Below are 18,958 nucleotides of genomic sequence, written 5' to 3'. Positions count from 1 at the left end.
GCCGAGCCTGAGTCTAAATCGGTTCGCTCAGGCTTAGGTCGATAAGCTCGATATAAAACCCAAAATATAAATCCCTAACTCTTCCCCCAAATTCTCAAATCTAAATTCCTCATAATCGCTCTCCTCAAATCGCCGGTATGCCTCTTTCAGTCCTCCTATTCCTCCAACTGTTAGCAAGCCTCCTTCTCCACCAGCCGTAGGCTCAGCCTCCTCTACTCCTTCTCCTCCTCCAACCGTTAGCAAGCTTGGCAAGCTTCCTCCTCTTTCTCTACTGTTGGCAAGCTCGGCCTCATCCGGTCTTTCACCTCCTCCTCATTCCCCACTATCAGCAAGCTTGCCTCCTCCTCCACTGTTGGCAAACTCTCCTCCTCCTCCCAACAGTCGGCAAGCTTGGCCTCTAGTCCTCCTCCTCCTTCTCCACCATTGGCAAGTTTGGCCTTCAATATCCTCCTCCTTCTCCATCGTCGACAAACTCGGAAAGCTTCGCCTCCGGTCCTCCTCCTCATTCTTTACTATTGGCAAGCTCAACATTTTCGGTACTCCTCCGTTGGGAGTTGGGACCCTTAATTTGATTAGCTTTTGTTCTAGTTACATGGGTAAAAATGTTAAATTTCAATTGTGGCTCAGCTCGGACTCAATCCGACTCGGCTTGAATAAGGCTCGATAATAAGCTCATTTAGGCTTAGGCTCGGTCTAGCTCAACTCTAGCTAGCTCGAGTTAAGCTGAGCTGAGCCTAAGCACGATTAGAAGGTTTAAAATTAATTTTGAGTCAAACTTGAACTGAAGTTGAGTCACTGAGACTCAGCTGTGGTTCCATCGTCGAGAATAGTTGGTAGCGACGATAATTATAGATATTTATACAAGCATATGCTTTGGTACGTCATGCAAATAACTCTTGGCAGATTCGACAATAACTTGTCAGAATATGATATTAAATGTAGCAGCTAATGACACAAGAAATCTTCTACTTTAATTGCCGACTTGGATATAGAAAAATAACCGATAAGGAAGTTGTCGTGCATTCACATCTTATCGACATTGTTCGATGATGCACTAATAGTCGATGGACCTAGACATAATGACTAATTTTGAGAAAAATAAAGCCGTTGACGAACAACAGTAAGCTTAAAGAGGAGAGCAGACATAGCAAGGCTCTAAACTTCATTTTCATCAGGTTCTCCTTTGGCCTGGGCAAGCAAGAGATGGCAGAAGGTGCTCTTGTTTCTTTTCTCTTGTCAAAATTAAATGAGCTCCACTTTCCACAAATCGATCATATATGCGGGGTGCGAGGTGAAATCGAGTCACTACGCGATGAGTTGCGGGCACTCGAATGCTTCTTGAGGGACATGGACTCCAACGCGAGAGAAGAGATGACAGTGAAGAATTGGTTGAGATCAGTTAGAGACGTGGCATATGAAGCGGAGGATATCGTTGAGGGCTATGTTATCCAGGTCCACAGGTACTCCCCTCTTGCTAGACCATTTACTTACAATTCATTCGGCAGACAAATTAAAGACTTAAATTCTAAGATCCGAAAGATCACCACCGAAGGAGATAGATATGTATCTATGTTACGTGCAATGACTAGGGGAGAAGCGAGCAGCAGTTCTTCAGTTGCAGATGATCGTGATCGGTATATATTGAGGCGATCATCTTCTCACCTTGGTGATGATATAATTGTCGGTTTTGAGAGTGATGCGAAGGCTGTCATGGACATATTGCTCCATCCGGAAGGATGTCGGCAGGTGATAGGTATCACTGGTATGGGCGGTTTAGGCAAAACCACCCTCGCCACCCTTGTTTACAATATGGTTTCTAATCTTCCTATACTTGGTGTTATCGCCCAGCATCCCCTTCTCAAGGGAGAAGCAAATCTGCCTCAAGTTAGGAACCATTTTGATGTTTGCGCTTGGGTTTCTGTTACCAAGGATCCTAATCTTGAACGCCTTCTGTTGTTCATTGCGCTTCAAGTGGGATTTGACTGCAACCAAATCTTTCTGCAAAGAACGGGTAGTGGTACTACAATTTCTCTTCATGGATGGATGCGAGAGCAAATGATAGCGGAGTTGTTTAAGTTCTTGAGGGTGAGGAGATACCTAATAGTGTTGGATGACGTATGGGAAGAAGGTATATGGGATCAAATAAAAGCAGCTCTTCCAGATTCAAACAATGGTAGCAGAATAATTTTGACAACTCGGTCTACAAAAATTGCACTCTACGCCGACCCTCGTTCTCCTCCCTACGAACTAAAACCTTTGACGGATGAGGAGAGCTGGCAACTCTTTCTTACCAAAGCTTTCCCACCGTTGAATCCGCAAGACAGAGCTATCTGCCCCAATGAATTGCAAGATCTAGGCCACCAACTTTGTAAGAAATGTGGAGGCTTACCTCTTGCTCTTGTGGTGTTAGGGGGGATTGTCTCAGGTAAAGAGAAGCATCCTGTCGTCTGGAGTAGGCTGCTGAGGAGCATGAATTGGGATTCCACGGAAGACGGGCGGCGGTGCTTGGATATACTCGCTTTGAGTTATCATGACTTGTCTTATTACATGAAGTTTTGTTTTCTCTATTTAAGTGCTTTTCCTCATGAATCGGAAATAAGCGCCTCCAAATTAACAAAGCTTTGGACCGGAGAAGATTTGATTGAGCGAAGAGAACGTCAAATAACGGAAGACACTGCTGCAGATTACTTGGAGGAGCTAATACAGAGGTGTCTAGTGAAAGTTGTGAAAAGAGGACAGCGGAGCGTGAAAAGGGTACGAGTTCATGGTCTCATAACTGAGCTAGCAAGATCGGAAGCAAGAGAGATTCAGTTTCTTCATGTCGCAGATAATTTATTTGATGGTCAGACTTCTTCAGATGCAGATCACTCACAACCTCAGCACGTAAATCATCGTCGCCTGGTGCTATCTCAGGACTACACCCATTTACATAGCATACCTTCCACAGGAAAACTACGAGCTTTATTATTCTCTGAAAGGAGAAAATTTCATTCTTTTGGATATCCAGTTAACGGATCATCCCGTTTCAGGCATCATTGGATATCTAAACTCTTCAATGTTCGTCCTCGAACCAGTTCTGTTTCTCTTGCATTGACAGAAATGAATTATATCAGAGTGCTGGAAATCGAGGAACAGCAAACGGTGTTTCGTCTAAAACTTCCTAAGTGTAGCATGATCCATTTAAGATACTTCGGAATAAGAAATTCCAACTTGGAAAGATTTCCATTGCACACAGAGGACCTTCCGCGGTTGCAAACTCTAGATATAAGAGGGACCCGTATTTCAAAGCTACCGGATGTAGTCTGGCGTAATAAGACGCTTCGGCACTTGTACTTAAATTTAATGAAACCTCCGAGTATAAAGGATTTGATAAGCTTGCAAACTCTATCTGGAGCATTATATGGAGAATGGATTAATGAAGAAGGTATGATGCGTTCTGATCTCAGAAAGCTGGGACTTAGCGTGCCTTGTGACGACTTTCCAGATGCCTGCTGCTGGAGCAACTTGGCTGCTTGGTTAGAGAAATTAAAGAACCTCAACGTGTTGAAACTATCTGCCGACAAAATCCCATGGAGGATATTTGAAGTGACCTCAACGCATGACCAGCTATACAAATTGAACCTGGAGGGAGAATTGGTGGATGGACTACCCGGTGTTCGTATGTTTCCCAGATACATTACCGACCTCACCCTGTCTGGCTCAATGTTGGAATTAGACCTGATGCCGAGCCTAGGCGGACTCCGTAGTCTCCGGTCTCTTAAATTGAAAGACCGTGCATGCAGGAATCGTGCGGTGGTGGTTTCAGCGGGAGGATTCCCGGAACTCCAATACTTGAAATTGAGTGACCTATCTATGCTGGACTTGTCCTTCGAGATTGGATCCCTTCCCAGAGTTTCTCGATTCTCCATCAAGTCCTGCAAGACTCTAACAAAGCTTCCAGATGGGCTGCAGCATCTCGCAAGAACCCTTCAAGTTTTGAAGATCAAATATATGTCACCAGATTTCCTCCGCGTGATTAAAGCTTGGGGTCAGACTAACAGTCATGTGGCTATCTCAATGATCGAAGGTCGCGAATTACAGCTGCTCAGGCCATCAGGGACGTTGACCTTGGTGTCCGTGGAATAGTCATGGCGGCTATATATACAGAGGCCAGGGGAAAAGATCATAAGCACCTGTACATATCAACGGCACTGATGGCACGATTGAAGTCCTCATTAATTTGATACTACTTTTCTGATTTATTTCAGCACGTAGTTAACCAGTTTGGAAACCAAATATCATGGATCCCATAGAAATGGATTCAAACTAACTAGTATTTTTCAATTAATTTATTATATTATTAGATTATTTCAGAGGGAATTTAGCTATAGTCTGCGAATCTTTACGGAGATAGAGAAAGATTCTTATAATTAAGAGTCAATTGTCACACACACATGATATATTTTAGTGAAAACCTAAGTGTTAAAGATATCTAAGATTTTAAGCTACGTCGAACAAAGATAAACTCTAAGGAACCCTATGAAAATTAAGTGAAACACAACCTTATATTCTCGGTTGGACTGCTGCTATAATAAAAGATAAAAAGGTTTAGTGACAATAGCTATTGTGAACTTTTAGACAGCTAAAACATCCACCTATGGCCTTCACTCAGTAGAGGAGGAGTTGTGGCCTTCACTTACTCGAAATCATAATTGAGCCGAGCTGAGCAAGCATTTGCTAGCTCGAGCTCAACTCAATTAAGCTCAATACTATATATATATAAGTTGAAAGCATTGAAATATATTCACATGAATAATATGCTAACTTTATATTTTAAATTTTATAATTATAAAATAGTTTAATTTTTAGAACTTATTTATTATGTATATTAAGCTTAGCCTATTATGCCATCCAGCTATCAAGCCGAACTTTGAGATATAAAATTTAGCTCTCGAGCTGAGCCAGGCCTGGCTCCCTCAAGCTGCTAATTTACACTCCTTACTTGACTCTGGGTTTTTGTTGATAATTTATAATGTGCAGTTAACTTAACTGACAACTAAGATTAACCCCTATTAAATAATGCAATGATATCATTGATTAAAGCACTGTGTAAAAGCTAACTTTTATAGTGCATCTTTTAAAAAACAAATTTCTAATGATTCCACATATATTATAAAAAGGTTGACGCCTCTTTCATTTAAACAAATAAATCAATATCAAATAATTATGGGGCATCTTTTAAAAAGCAAAATTCCATTGATTTCTCCACTCGCACAAAATTTTAAAGCAATCCTTACAAGCCATAGATTCTTTGATGGTTGCTTTTGTTGTGCAAAATACTAAAATCGAAAGTAAAACCCTTCACCCTCAAACAAATCCGAATGGAATAGCAATAATTTAGGGCAAACCAAATCTTAGCAAAGCTAATATTAATATCTATGTGAGAACTCTAAATGCAAGATACTAGTTGTAGAGAACTTCAAGTATCCAAGATAATTATAAACATGAACACCAAATTAATGCAAACCATAGAGAAAAGAGGGAGAGACACAATTTACGTGGTTCGGCGATGTGCCTACGTCCACAGGCGGAGCAATCTTCAATCTACTATGCAAATCTTCAAATACAAAAAGATTACAACTCTAATCTCTCTCTAAACAAATGTAGCTCTCTCCTACAAGCTTTTCTCTCTTGCAAAATGCCTACACCAAACCCTAAAACCCAACATTTCTATTTATAGGCCCGGTTCAGAATTAGGTTTTTCCGCGTCGCGTTCGAACGCCCTCGGGGCACGTTCGAACGCGCCCATATCAAAGCAGCAGAAACAAAGGGGCGTTCGAACGCTCTCTGGGCGCGTTCGAACGCGCCCAGTGCAAATGCAGACTCGCGTTCGAACGCCAAAGCCCCGTTCGAATGCCTGCAGAAATAGCTGCTATCGGGTTGGCTCGCGTTCGAACGCGGCTGGGGTCGTTCGAACGCCTGCATCACAGACTGCTCTCTGTCTGGAGCCCGTGTTCGAACGCCCCCAGGGCCCGTTCGAACGCGCGGCACAGAAATGCTGATATTTGCTGAAACTGAATTTGAGCCAATTTTTAACAATTCTCCACCTTGGCGACAAATTCACAACTTCACTAAATCACTCTCCACCACTGCAAAGTGACTGCAAATCTCAAAATTGCACCGCCTGCAAATTTGCGTCAAAAGACACCAAATCCAAACAATTTCTACAAACAAATCCAAAATAAACTCCAAATGGTCTTCATCATTGCAAAGTGAGTGCACCACTCCAAATCCCAAATGTAAACAAATATGATGAGACTTCAAAGATGCCAAACAACTGTCTCCACCACTACAAAGCGAGTGAGTGCACCATGCCAATGCCAAGTAGTCAAACATGCAAATACTTGCTCAAGTCCAAGCAATGTTGGAACTTGACCCCAGTCACAACTGCACTATCGTCATGAACAATCAAAAAATGCATATGTCATTCTGTTAGTACACCGTGCAAACTTCTGGGTCTTTTTTCTTCGTCTACTAACTGCAATTGATTTTCCTTTCTGCAAAGTTTTTTGATTTGAGGTCTCCACCTTATGCAAACTTGAGTCTTCTACATCCAAATTGGTAGACTTTGGCGGAGCACCAAGGATTTCATTCTCCACCTGCTGCGAAAAGTCTTTGCTTATGCCATTCTGCAAATTCTTCTGATTCAAAATAGAAAACTCTCCAAAAAGTTACATTTCTCTTGGAGACCTCATTCTTCAAATTTGGGCTTTGTGATCCATGACCATATCTGCCTATCACAATCTTGCCCTGCAAAAAATACAAATTCATTTCCCGAAGGCCTTTCATCACAACTCGAATTCCCAATGCAATTTTTAAAATTCTATCTTTTATTATGATTGTGAAGCCTTTGGATTCCAATGCGCTCAATGAGATGAGATTCTTCTTCAAATGAGGGACATATCGTACCCCCGTTAACTCTCTCATTGATTCATCATGCAACTGCAAACGAACTGTGCCAATTCTTTCAATTTTACAGGTACTATCATTACCCATAAAAACCATGCTATTGCCCAGTTCTTCAAAAGTGCAAAACCAATCTCGATGAGGACACATATGATAAGTGCAACTCGAATCCAAAATCCACTCATTTGTATGACATGGTACAGATGAACTGCTAAGTGTAATATCCAAATCCAAATCATTAAACTCATCTTCAAGATCGGCCACATTTGCATTTCCCTTCTGAGTATCCTTGTCATTCAAAGCCGGACAATCCTTTTTCCACTGCCCTTTGTTGCGACAATATGAACATTCATCTCTAGCAGGAATGTCTCTACTGGACGATTCACCCCGCTTGCTAAACTTTCCAGTTTTCAATCTACCACCCACTGTCAATGCTTCAGATGGAGAGTCTGTATGAACCTGCTTATCCATCTTGCGATATTCATTATTGATCAATGCTTTTGCAATATCCTCATAACGAATATATTCTTTTCCATACAGTAAGGTAGTGGTCAAATGATCATATATACATCGGGCAACGAATTCAACAATACCAAGGCTTTGTCTTCGTCCAAAATTAACACATCCAAATTTTGCAAATCCGCAAGTAACTTGTTGAAGGCATTCAAATGCTCGGCCATGGGCATTCCAATCTTGTACTGAAATCGGAAAAACTTATTCTTCAAATAGAGCCTATTCTCAATGCTCTTAGTCATAAACTTGTCCTCCAATTTCTTCCACAAGCTCTTCGCCGAGGTCTCCTTCATCACAAAGTATTTTTGATCCTTTGCTAGACAAAGCCGAATAGAGCTGCAAGTTTGCCGGTTCATTTTCTCCCAATCCCTCTCGGATTTATCTTCGGGCTTCTCCCCCAAGGTGATGTCCAACTCTTGTTAAAACAAGACATCCATCACTTTACATTACCACATTACAAAGTTATTGGTGCCATCAAATTTCTCTACGTCAAACTTTGCATTAGAAATAAGTTTCCCCAATTTAGATGATCCCGACATATTTGCAAATCAATGCTATCCCCAAATTCAAAGCTATCCCCAAATTTAAAGCCCTAGGTTTGAGACCTTTAAGCTCTGATACCAACTTGTTGTGCAAAATACTCAAATGGGTGAGAGAAGCGTAAGCAAAACCCTTCACCCTCAAACAAATCCAAATGAAATAGCAATAATTTGGGGCAAACCAAATCTTAGCAAAGCTAATATCAATATCTATGTGAGAACTCTAAATGCAAGATACTAGTTGTAGAGAACTTCAAGTATCCAAGGTAATCATAAACATGAACACCAAATCAATGCAAACCATAGAGAAAAGAGGGAGAGACATGATTTATGTAGTTCGGCGACATACCTACATCCACGGGCAGAGCAATCTTCAATTCACTATGCAAATCTTCAAATACAAAGAGATTACGACTCTAATCTCTCTCTAAACAAATGTGGCTCTCCCTTACAAATTTTTCTCTCTTGCAAAATGTCCACACCAAATCCTAAAACCAAACATTTCTATTTATAGGCCCAGTTCAGAATTGAATTTTTCCGCGTCACATTCGAACGCCCTTGGGAGACACCATCGGTCTCTGTGGTGCAATGTGTCCGCCTTCCAAAATTAAGCCAGACAACAATTTCTTATGCTCCGGCATTTACTGCGACCGGACTTCTATACCTGTAGATTTTCGCTCGTGCGATGTCTATCTCGGGTCATTAAATCAAACACCACCTTGGGCTAAAAGCTTGCCAAACAGCGCCGGTGTAGTGGAGACGGAATGGCTCGATCGACACACTGTCAGGCTGGTGAACTTGCATTTCAAGGCCTCCAACAAAGACCCCCCAACTAACTCGGTGGTGATACCGGCACTACTAAATTGGTGGTTCCCTAATTCTTCGTGTGCAGACGCTAAGAACAGGCCGGACTATGCGTGCCGAAGCAGAAACAGTTACTGCTTCAACTCCCAAGACAATTCCAGTTATCTATGCACCTGCTCTCAAGGATACCAAGGAAACCCTTATCTGGTTGATGGATGCCAGGGTAAGTAGTTCTGTACTACTGTTCTTGATCTCTGTCGAGTTTACTTAGATTCCTTGTAATGCTAACTCTGGGATTTGTTCCTTTTGATGGATGATTAGACATTGATGAGTGCCAACATCCAAGAAAATATCCTTGCTACGGGGTATGTACCAATCTACCAGGAAACTACGATTGCACCTGTCCAAGAGGAAAATATGGTAATGCCACCATCAGGGGAAGATGTTACAAGACATCAAAAACTTATCTTTCAGGTAACGTCCCCTCAAGAGAATGCATCACTGCAAATGAAATAGTTGCTATAATTATTCAACCATCAGAAAAAACTATTCCTGCACTGGGAGTTCACCGCTTCCTGATAGACTTAGAATACACAATTAAGCATTTCGACCACATTTGAATTTGTATACTTTTCATGCAAGACACATCAATCCCTTTTGGGGAGTATAATTTAGTTGACGAGACTAGATTCAGCAACAACCAAATTTGGCTCTCCACATAAACGTTAAATTGCCTATATGACCAGGTATAATCTTTGGCCTTTCGAGTGGTCTTGGCTTCCTACTTCTTGTTGCTGGCGCTTTATTGATCAACCGTAAGTTGAAGAAACGAAGAGCAAAACAGTTGAAAGAAAAGTTCTTTAAGCAAAACAGAGGGTTGTTCTTACAACAAGTAATTTCTTCAAACAGAGATACTGCTGAAAGGATAAAGATCTTCAATTTAGAAGAGCTTGAGAAGGCGACAAACAATTTCGACAATACTAGAATCGTCGGTCGCGGTGGCCATGGCACAGTTTACAAAGGCATTTTGTCAGACCTACGAGTCGTAGCAGTTAAGAAGTCAAAGATCTTAGTTCAACGGGAAATTGACGAATTCATAAATGAGGTCGTCATCCTCTCTCAAATCAACCATCGAAACGTGGTAAAGCTCTTCGGGTGTTGCCTTGAGACCGAAGTCCCCTTGTTGGTTTACGAGTTCATCTCGAATGGGACCCTGTCTGATCATCTTCATGCCGGCGACGCCCCCTCGTTGCTCTGGACAGATCGATTAGAATAGCAATAGAGACATCAGGAGCTCTAGCCTATCTACACTCAGCTGCCAGTATATCCGTATTCCACAGAGATGTCAAATCCGCAAACATACTACTTGACGATGCATTCAAAGCCAAGATATCAGATTTTGGAGCTTCAAGGTCTGTACCATTAGATCAAACATCCATCACTACAGTCGTTCAAGGAACGTTTGGATACTTGGATCCTGAGTACTACCACACTGGCCAGCTGACTTAGAAAAGTGATGTTTATAGCTTCGGCATAATTCTCGTGGAGTTGCTAACAGGGAAGAGACCAACTTCGACTCAGTACTTGCCAGAAGCCGGAAGCCTTGCTGCAAATTTCTTGTTCTTTATGAGAGAGAATCCCGTCTTAGAGATTCTCGATGAACATATATTGGAGGAGGGGAGGATGGTAGAAGAAATCAAGGCAGTGTGTTGTCTTGCAGAGATGTGTATAAGATTGAAAGGGGAAGAGAGGCCCAACATGAAAGAGGTGGAGGTGCAACTTGAAGCTTTGCGAGGTCGGAAGAGACAGCTTCTACATCCTTCGATCGTGCAGAGACTAGAAGGGAGTCAGATTCAGAGTCAGCGGTCGGTAGTTCCAAGCCATCCATCAACCGAAGATACATGCAATCTTGATACGACCAGCCAGTATTGCAGCGAAGAAGTGGAACAATCGTCGGCATCGGATTATACTCCATAATTTCATTGGGTTTCCGGTATGACAGGTTTGCGATTTAGCACGAGTTGCTAATATCACTTGATTTTGTTGGCATATCTTATATTGATGCTAATCTTCTATTAAGTGACCACTTATTGCCTATTTGTAATAAACTACTCTTCATTTACAAGGATCAATGATCTGGATTCTTCTATATAATTTGTCATCCGAGGCCATATTCATAACATTAGTTTTGTGATTTATTTCAGGACATAGTTAACCAGTTTGGAAACCAAATATCATGGATCCCATAGAAATGGATTCAAACCAAATAGCACGATGCTCTACTATCATGCGGTTTGGAAGTCCAGAACTATTATGTCCATATGATCTTAAGTTCCGCAGTAGTTTTACAATTTATTTCGTAACAAACTAAGGATCAATTATCTGGAGTTCTTCTCAACTTGTCATCTAGATCATATTATTGACATTGGTTTTATTATTTATTTCAGCACAGCCGGTTTGGAAACTTAATATCAAGGATTCTTTAGAAATGGAATCAAATTTCTGAAATCTACCATCTACCATCCAAAACTACGATGATGGAATTATGTTAGATGATGAGACATAATTTAAAAACAAAATTAATTAAATTAAATATAAAATTATAATTGAGTTTATGCGCAGTATAAATTTAGTTTGGATTAATAAGTAGGAAAAAAAATCTGATGTTTACTTGCTAATTTAAAATAGTGCATCTAAATTTAGAACAATGGAAAAGATAATTACGAGGTGAACGAGCGGTAAGATATCGAAGTATTTTGTTAAATCTAACAAAATATTTTTCTACCGATACTTTCTGTTCGTCCGGGACTCGTGATTGACAAGATGTTTTCTGAAGATCTTCACGAAAAGGGCAAGTTTTTAAAGACAAACGCCAAATTTTCACCGATAATTAGTTGTTACATTACAAAATTCTGGTCAGCAACCAATATTTCTTGGTTTACAAGTACAAGTTGATGCGGTTCCATCGGCACGAATAGTTGGTATCGGCAATCATTTCTATGTATTTATAAAAGCATATGCTTTGATATGTCGTGCGAACAACTCTTTGCAGATTCGACAATAACTTGTCAGACCATGATATTAAATGTAGCAGCTAACGACACAAGAAATCTTCTAGTTTAATTACCGATTTGGATAATGAAAAATAACCAATAAGGAAGTTGTCGTGCATTCACATCGTATCGACATTGTTCGATGATGCACTAATAATCGATGGACCTAGACATAATGACTAATTCTGAGAAAAATAAAGCCGTTGACTACCCTGAAGAACAACATTAAGGCCAAAGGGAAGGAGGAGCAAACATAGCAAGGCTCTAAACTTCATTCCTTTGGCCTGGGGAAGCTAAGAGATGGCAGAAGGTGCTCTTGTTTCTTTTCTCTTGTCAAAATTAAATGGGCTCCTTCTTCCAGAAATCGGTCATATGTGGGGGGTGCGAGATGAAATCGAGTCACTACGCGATGAGCTGCGGGCACTCGAATGCTTCTTGAGGGACATGGACTCCAAAGCGAGAGAAGAGATGACAGTGAAGAATTGGTTGAGATCAGTTAGAGACGTGGCATATGAAGCGGAGGATATCGTTGAGGGCTATGTTATCCAGGTCCACAGGTGCTCCCCTCTTGCTAGACCTTTTACATACAATTCATTCGGCAGACAAATTAAAGATTTAAATTCTAAGATCCGAAAGATGACCACCGAAGGAGATAGATATGTATCTATGTTACGTGCAATGACGAGGGGAGAAGCGAGCAGCAGCAGTACTTCAGTTGCAGATGATCGCGATCGGTATATATTGAGGCGATCATCTTCTTATCTCGGTGATGATATAATTGTCGGTTTTGAGAGTGATGCCAATGCTATCATGGACAGATTGCTCCATCCGGAAGGATGTCGGCAGGTGATAGGTATCACTGGTATGGGCGGTTTAGGCAAAACCACCCTCGCCACCCTTGTTTACAATATGGTTTCTAACGTTCCTATACTCGGTGTTCTTCCCCAGCGTCCCCTTCTCAAGGGAGCAGCGAATCAGCCTGAAGTTAGGAACCATTTTGATGTCTGTGCTTGGGTTTCTGTTACCAAGGATCCTAATCTTGAACGCCTTCTGTTGTCCATTGCGCTTCAAGTGGGCTGTAAGGACCGGAAAGAGATCTTCCTGACGCAAGGCACACCATATCATCCTGATGTGCGACAGGACGTGATAATGATCTTGTCTATGTTCTTGAGGCCGAGGAGATACTTGATAGTGTTGGATGATGTGTGGGGAGAAGGTATATGGGATCAAATAAAAGCAGCTCTTCCAGATTCAAACAATGGTAGCAGAATAATTTTGACAACTCGGTCTACAAAAATTGCACTCTACGCCGACCCTCGTTCTCCTCCCTACGAACTAAGAACTTTGACGGATGAGCAGAGTTGGCAACTCTTTCTTACCAAAGCTTTCCCCCCGTTGAATCCGCAAGACAAAGCTATCTGCCCCAATGAATTGCAAGATCTAGGCCACCAACTTTGTAAGAAATGTGGAGGCTTACCTCTTGCCCTTGTGGTGTTAGGGGGCATTGTCTCAGGTAAAGAGAAGCATCCTGTCATCTGGAATAGGCTGCTGAGGAGCATGAATTGGGATTCCACGGAAGACGGGCGGCGGTGCTTGGATATACTCGCTTTGAGTTATCATGACTTGTCTTATTACATGAAGTTTTGTTTTCTCTATTTAAGTGCTTTTCCACATGAATCTGAAATAAGCACGTCCAAATTAACAAAGCTTTGGATCGGAGAAGATTTGATTGAGCGAAGAGAACGTCAAATAACGGAAGACACTGCTGCAGATTACTTAGAGGAGCTAATACAGAGGTGTCTAGTTAAAGTTGTGAAAGGAGGACCGCGGAGAGTGAAAAGTGTACGAGTTCATGGTCTCATAACTGAGCTAGCAAGATCAGAAGCAAGAGAGATTCAGTTTCTTCATGTCGCAGATAATTCAGTTGATGGTCAGACTTCTTCAAGTGCAGATCCCCCACAACCTAAGCACGTAAATTATCGTCGCCTGGCGCTACATCAGGAATCCACCCAATTACATAACCTAACTGGCACAGGAAAACTACGAGCTCTATTGATCTTCCCAGAAAGTGGAAAATTTAGTTCTTTTGGAAATCCAGTTAACAGACCATTCCTTTTCTGGTTTGTGGCATCTAAACTCTTCAAGCTTCGTCGAACCAGATCCGACTCTCTAGCACGGACAGAAATGAAGTATATCAGGGTGCTGGAACTCGAGGAACTGCAAACGGAGAATGGGCGATTGGAATTTCCTAAGGGTGGCATGATGCATTTAAGATACTTTGGAGTAAGAAATACCAAATTGGATAGTTTTCCATTGCACGGAGAGGACCTTCCGCGGTTGCAAACTCTAGATATAAGAGGGACAGATATTCACAAACTACCGGATGTAGTTTTCCGCATTACGACGCTTCGTCACTTGTACTTAAATTCAAAGATTACTTGGAGTATAAAGGATTTGATAAGCTTGCAAACTCTATCTGGAGCATTATATGGAGAATGGATTAATGAAGAAGGTTTGTTGTGTTCCGATCTTAGAAAGCTGGGAATTCACGTGCATCCTACTGAATTTGGAGATGCCCGCTGGAGCAACTTTGCTGATTGGCTAAAGAAATTGGGAAATCTCAACACTTTGAACATATCTTCCATCCAAAATATCCCAGAGAGAATATTTGAAGTGACCTCAAAGCATAGCCAGCTATACAAATTAAACTTAAGTGGAGAACTGGCGAATGGACTACCCGCTGTAGATATGTTTCCCAGATACATTACCGACCTCACCTTGGATGGGTCAAATTTACAAACAGACCCCATGCCGACACTAGGCAAGCTCTCCAGTCTGCGGTCTCTCAAGTTGAGAAGGGCATGCCCTTTGCTTACGACGATGGTGTTTCCAGCAGAAGGATTCCCGGAACTCCAATACTTGAAATTAAGTCATCTACGGCTACGCATCCTGTCCTTTGAGATTGGATCCCTTCCCAGACTATCCCACTTCTCTATCTGTAACTGCAACTCTCTAAATGAGTTGCCAGTTGCGCTGCAGCATCTCGCCAGTACCCTTAAAGTTTTGAAGATCAGATATATGCGCAACAATTTCCTGCGCGTGATTAATGCTTGGGGTCAGGCTAACAGTCATGTGGTTATATCGATCAGATATTCCACCCTGCAGCATCTGAGAGGTAATTGAACAACCATTACTCGTTTCCTTTTCTTTTTCCAAAGAAGACCGTAGGCAGAGATTAACATATATTTGTCTTGATACCTTGACGCGTCTTATTTCCAATATAAGCGTCGGGAATTGATTTTAATTCCTTTTACGGAAGCGTAAACATGAGCCACCATTAGAAGATTTAACTGACTAATCCATAATCGTACCATGCAACTTTATACTTCTTTGATTACTTAGGACTAATTTATTTTAGAAATAATACTAATTTTAAAATATATATTTATTATTATTATTTTTTAAATAATATTTGTTTTGTCGGAAGTAACTATGTTGATTTTCACTTATATTTTAAAATAAAATTTTAATAATTACTTTTAATTTAATATAAACCAAAAAATATTTAATTTTTTTTTATAAAATAACAATGTCTTATAATTTAATATAAAATAAAATGATGAATAAAAATTGAGGATAAATATCTGAACGTCTTGTGGGTACCTTATCTATTTTTTATGCGATATGCAGTTTAAGAGTCATAGTTGCAGTGAAGCGAGCAGAGACGAACAATGAAAGAACTAGAGAGGGAGAGAATCTGAATCCTGTAGGCATTCCTATCGTCATGAAGGCATTCCTTCCTAAGAGTTTTAGTTTTATGCAGCACAAGTTAATTTGTTTTCTTGTAATAAAAGTGAGCTCCACTTGTATTGTAACAAACTCTCGCGTGTGCATTTATCTCGTCTCGTAATTGTGATAAACTATTGTGTGAGCATCTACCCTCTTGTGACAAACTATTGTGTGAGCACTTATCTTGATACAAACTATCGTGTGAAATAAGGAAGAATGATCTGTGGATTCTTCTATTGGACTTGTTTATGTAGGCCATATCACTGACATTACTTTTGTGATCTATTTCATTACAGCCAGTTTGGAATATTAATACCATGGATTTCTAAATAATGGAATCACCCTTTTGAGATCTACCATCCAAAACTAATATAGTCTAAATGTTTCTGTTTCATACCACAAATCCATATGAATGTAGGCATCACATGACGCAACCTGCAGTGATCATAACGCAGTTTGCCCGGATGATGACCGAGCTACATCATTCTTTCACCTCAAAAAAATATTTAAAATTAAAAATCAATAAAGAAAAATCATGTAACTCTTAATGTGCGAGAAGGTTCTCTTGAAATGGCTAACGCGTGCACCATTTCCTTCTTCTCTCCCTCTCGCAAAGAGAATAATCTCAACTAAGAATACAAATTAAAAAATATGGGAAGTTCGGTAAGCGGATTGCTGGAGGAGAAGAGCAAGCCGACCAGTTTTTACTTCCCCCACTTTGTTGATATAGCTACAGCCGAATCCGGCGATTTCAAGACAAAGGGCAACAACGAAACCCTAATCTTGGTACATGTAGCCCATGAAAATCTTAAGCCTAACCAGAAAATGAACTAAATACAAAGAAAACCGGACAAATCCAACAAAGATTCAAGACGAAGGCTTCCAGATCTAGAGGATGGAGTCGGAGAACTACCAAGGGAAAGCCCTAGGGTAGAAGAGATGAGGAAAGCATACATCGTTTTATAGAAGCCTGGAACCCATGGTCGGGTTGTAGAAGATTGGGTCATTTCAAATTTAAAATGTAAAGAAGAGCCCATTTGGCCCAAGTAGCCCACTAGGCCGGCATCCAGAAAAAGGCGGACTAGAAGTCCGAGAGGTGCGGCAGACGTTTCCATTTTCGAACTAAGCATCCACGTCTAATGACCGGCCTTCTAGGTCCTTAGAGAAGGATCCAGAAGCCCTCCTGCATCCCACCCTTATAAAAACCCCCACTCCCCATCTCCGCCTTCACCTTCCAAAAACCCTAGATCGTAAGTCTCCTCGTTATTCCTTTTATACTTTTCTTCTTCTCGAGATCGAGGGCGCATCAATGGCGGCGGAGGCCGAGACTTTCGCGTTCCAGGCCGAGATTAACCAGCTCCTTAGCTTGATCATCAACACCTTCTACTCCAACAAGGAAATCTTCCTCCGTGAACTCATCAGCAACTCTTCTGATGTGAGTCTGCTTTTCTTCTTCCTCAGGATATTTGAATCTCTTGATCGATCTCGATTTGTTACTTATCTCGAAAACCTGAACAGGCCTTGGACAAGATCCGGTTCGAGAGCCTCACGGATAAGAGCAAGCTTGATGCCCAGCCCGAGCTCTTTATCCACATCGTCCCAGATAAGGCGACGAATACCTTGTCCATCATCGATAGTGGTATCGGTATGACGAAGTCGGATTTGGTGAATAATCTTGGTACCATTGCTCGATCTGGGACTAAGGAGTTTATGGAGGCACTTGCCGCTGGGGCCGACGTTAGTATGATTGGGCAGTTTGGTGTCGGGTTTTACTCGGCTTATCTTGTGGCGGAGCGGGTTGTTGTGACGACCAAGCACAACGATGATGAGCAGTATGTGTGGGAGTCGCAAGCCGGGGGATCGTTTACTGTGACCAGGGACACTTCCGGAGAAAGCCTTGGAAGGGGAACAAAGATTACGCTTTTCCTCAAGGAAGATCAGGTATAATAACTTCCCTATTTGGTTGTGTCAGTGGAAATGTTTACGCTAGAAGAATTCATGCAATTGATAAACTCTTGTCTGTACGTAGTGGACGTAGATGTGATCTTATGTTTTCTTTTGCCACTTGAGTCTTCGATTAGTGGTTAAGTGGGCAATAGTGTAACGTTTTATGATGGGCACTTGCTGCTAATGATCTTTTCAATTAAATTTTTTAATATATGATTGGCATGTTTAACATGTGGGTCTGGTAGGTGTTCAGTTACTTGATTAAATGCGTCGCTAGGGGCTTGGTGACTTGGATCATTAAACTTTGTTCTGTAGAATATGTGAATTGCAACTATCACTATATAATTTTGAAGATTTTAAAGTTTTTATGCTGCTCTCTGTTTTAAATGATCCAGAACTACCAAGTCTTTGAAGTAATATCGCAGCAACGGTTTCTCTGGGTTGATATCCTAATTTTCCTTCTTTCCCCGTTCTTTTCTTCTTTTTTTCGTTGTCATTTTTCTTTCCATTTATTTAAGGTTATTTGTTTTGGGAGATTCTAGCGAGCAAGCTATTTTTTGTACTATGGATCTATCACTTAGTATTCTTACCTTCTGATATAATTTCTAATATTTTTATTTCTTTAATTTTATATCTGTGTAGAATTCAGCTTGTCGGTTACCTTGCATCTGTATTTTGTATTAGCTCCCTCGTGGCTTCAACATGGTTTTATTTAAAAATGACGTGGTACACTTGAAAGTAGATTCTTATTGCTTTCCAGTGTGTATTTCTCCTGTTTTCCTGATCTTTGTATCCCTTAATTGTTCATGTTATCAAATTTTTATGTTTCTCCCTCACTTGCCATTTTCTGCTTGGACTATCATGATGGAACTTGCATATATAGTTGGTAGTCCTATGGGCATGAATGCTTTCTTCTCGTTGATGCCTGATGAAAATCTCATGGATAGATCCACTCATTGAGTATTTGACTTTATTAATTTGATGCAGTTTTCATAACACCAGGTAATTTTGTCATTTATCATGTTTCATATTGAATTTAACTGTAATTTTTTTCCTTCTATCTCCGTGTTTCCCATAAACTATGTGCTATTTGATACAGTTTGTGTGGAAGTAGCTCTTTAAGCTGTTGCATTTGTTAGTCTAAGTGCTGTATGATCTCTTTTTCATTGTTTAACTTTCTTAATATTGTTCTTGTACATGTGTGTGTGCTGAATATGTTCCTTGTCATTGGAACATACTTGTCAGTGTAAAGCATGAAGGAAATGAGATCTTTGTGTCTGTGAAGCCTTATTGGTCAGATATTTTCTCCTAATTTTTTTCCTTTTATTGTTGACTAAGGAGTGAGTTGTCTAGTTCATTGTGCATTTG

The 18,958-nt window shown here is 40.8% G+C and overlaps 3 protein-coding genes, 1 non-coding gene and 1 pseudogene across 4 annotated transcripts; 4 read left to right on the top strand and 1 right to left on the bottom strand.

The window, feature by feature from the left end:
• Positions 1-1,178: 1,178 nt before the first annotated feature.
• LOC140783622 (disease resistance protein RPP13-like) lies at positions 1,179-4,246 on the top strand. The gene has a single exon (XM_073130565.1). The coding sequence runs from the start codon at positions 1,204-1,206 to the stop codon at positions 4,123-4,125; it is 2,922 nt and encodes a 973-aa protein (XP_072986666.1). The 5' UTR covers positions 1,179-1,203; the 3' UTR covers positions 4,126-4,246.
• Positions 4,247-8,585: 4,339 nt separating this feature from the next.
• On the top strand, positions 8,586-10,950 carry LOC140799853 (putative wall-associated receptor kinase-like 16; annotated as a pseudogene).
• A 1,204-nt stretch (positions 10,951-12,154) lies between these two features.
• On the top strand, positions 12,155-14,459 carry LOC140799776 (putative disease resistance RPP13-like protein 3). The gene is made up of 2 exons (XM_073154273.1): positions 12,155-14,297; positions 14,389-14,459. Exons 1-2 carry the CDS (start codon positions 12,155-12,157, stop codon positions 14,457-14,459), a joined length of 2,214 nt encoding a protein of 737 aa, XP_073010374.1.
• A 1,831-nt stretch (positions 14,460-16,290) lies between these two features.
• Positions 16,291-16,382, bottom strand: LOC140780816 (small nucleolar RNA snoR109). The gene has a single exon (XR_012107578.1). It is a non-coding gene; the product is annotated as a small nucleolar RNA snoR109 (small nucleolar RNA).
• Positions 16,383-16,860: 478 nt separating this feature from the next.
• On the top strand, positions 16,861-17,821 carry LOC140783607 (heat shock protein 81-1-like). Its single transcript, XM_073130551.1, has 2 exons — positions 16,861-17,078; positions 17,162-17,821. The coding sequence occupies exons 1-2, from the start codon at positions 16,953-16,955 to the stop codon at positions 17,588-17,590; spliced, it is 555 nt and encodes a 184-aa protein (XP_072986652.1). The 5' UTR covers positions 16,861-16,952; the 3' UTR covers positions 17,591-17,821.
• The last annotated feature ends 1,137 nt before the right edge of the window (positions 17,822-18,958 follow it).

Source organism: Typha latifolia, chromosome 1, assembly GCF_019914945.1.
Source record: "Typha latifolia isolate L0001 chromosome 1, TyphaL0001v2, whole genome shotgun sequence".
Taxonomy (NCBI): Eukaryota; Viridiplantae; Streptophyta; class Magnoliopsida; order Poales; family Typhaceae; genus Typha; species Typha latifolia.
This window is presented reverse-complemented; position numbering and strand designations above follow the sequence as displayed.

Bases quoted from the DNA above. Each gene is read 5' to 3' on its own strand.
- LOC140783622 (XM_073130565.1), top strand. From the start codon at position 1,204: ATGGCAGAAGGTGCTCTTGTTTCTTTTCTCTTGTCAAAATTAAATGAG.
- LOC140799776 (XM_073154273.1), top strand. From the start codon at position 12,155: ATGGCAGAAGGTGCTCTTGTTTCTTTTCTCTTGTCAAAATTAAATGGG. The intron at 14,298-14,388 runs GTATAAAGGATT...TTCCGATCTTAG, and splicing joins AAATTCAAAGATTACTTGGA to AAAGCTGGGAATTCACGTGC.
- LOC140783607 (XM_073130551.1), top strand. From the start codon at position 16,953: ATGGCGGCGGAGGCCGAGACTTTCGCGTTCCAGGCCGAGATTAACCAG. The intron at 17,079-17,161 runs GTGAGTCTGCTT...AAACCTGAACAG, and splicing joins TCATCAGCAACTCTTCTGAT to GCCTTGGACAAGATCCGGTT.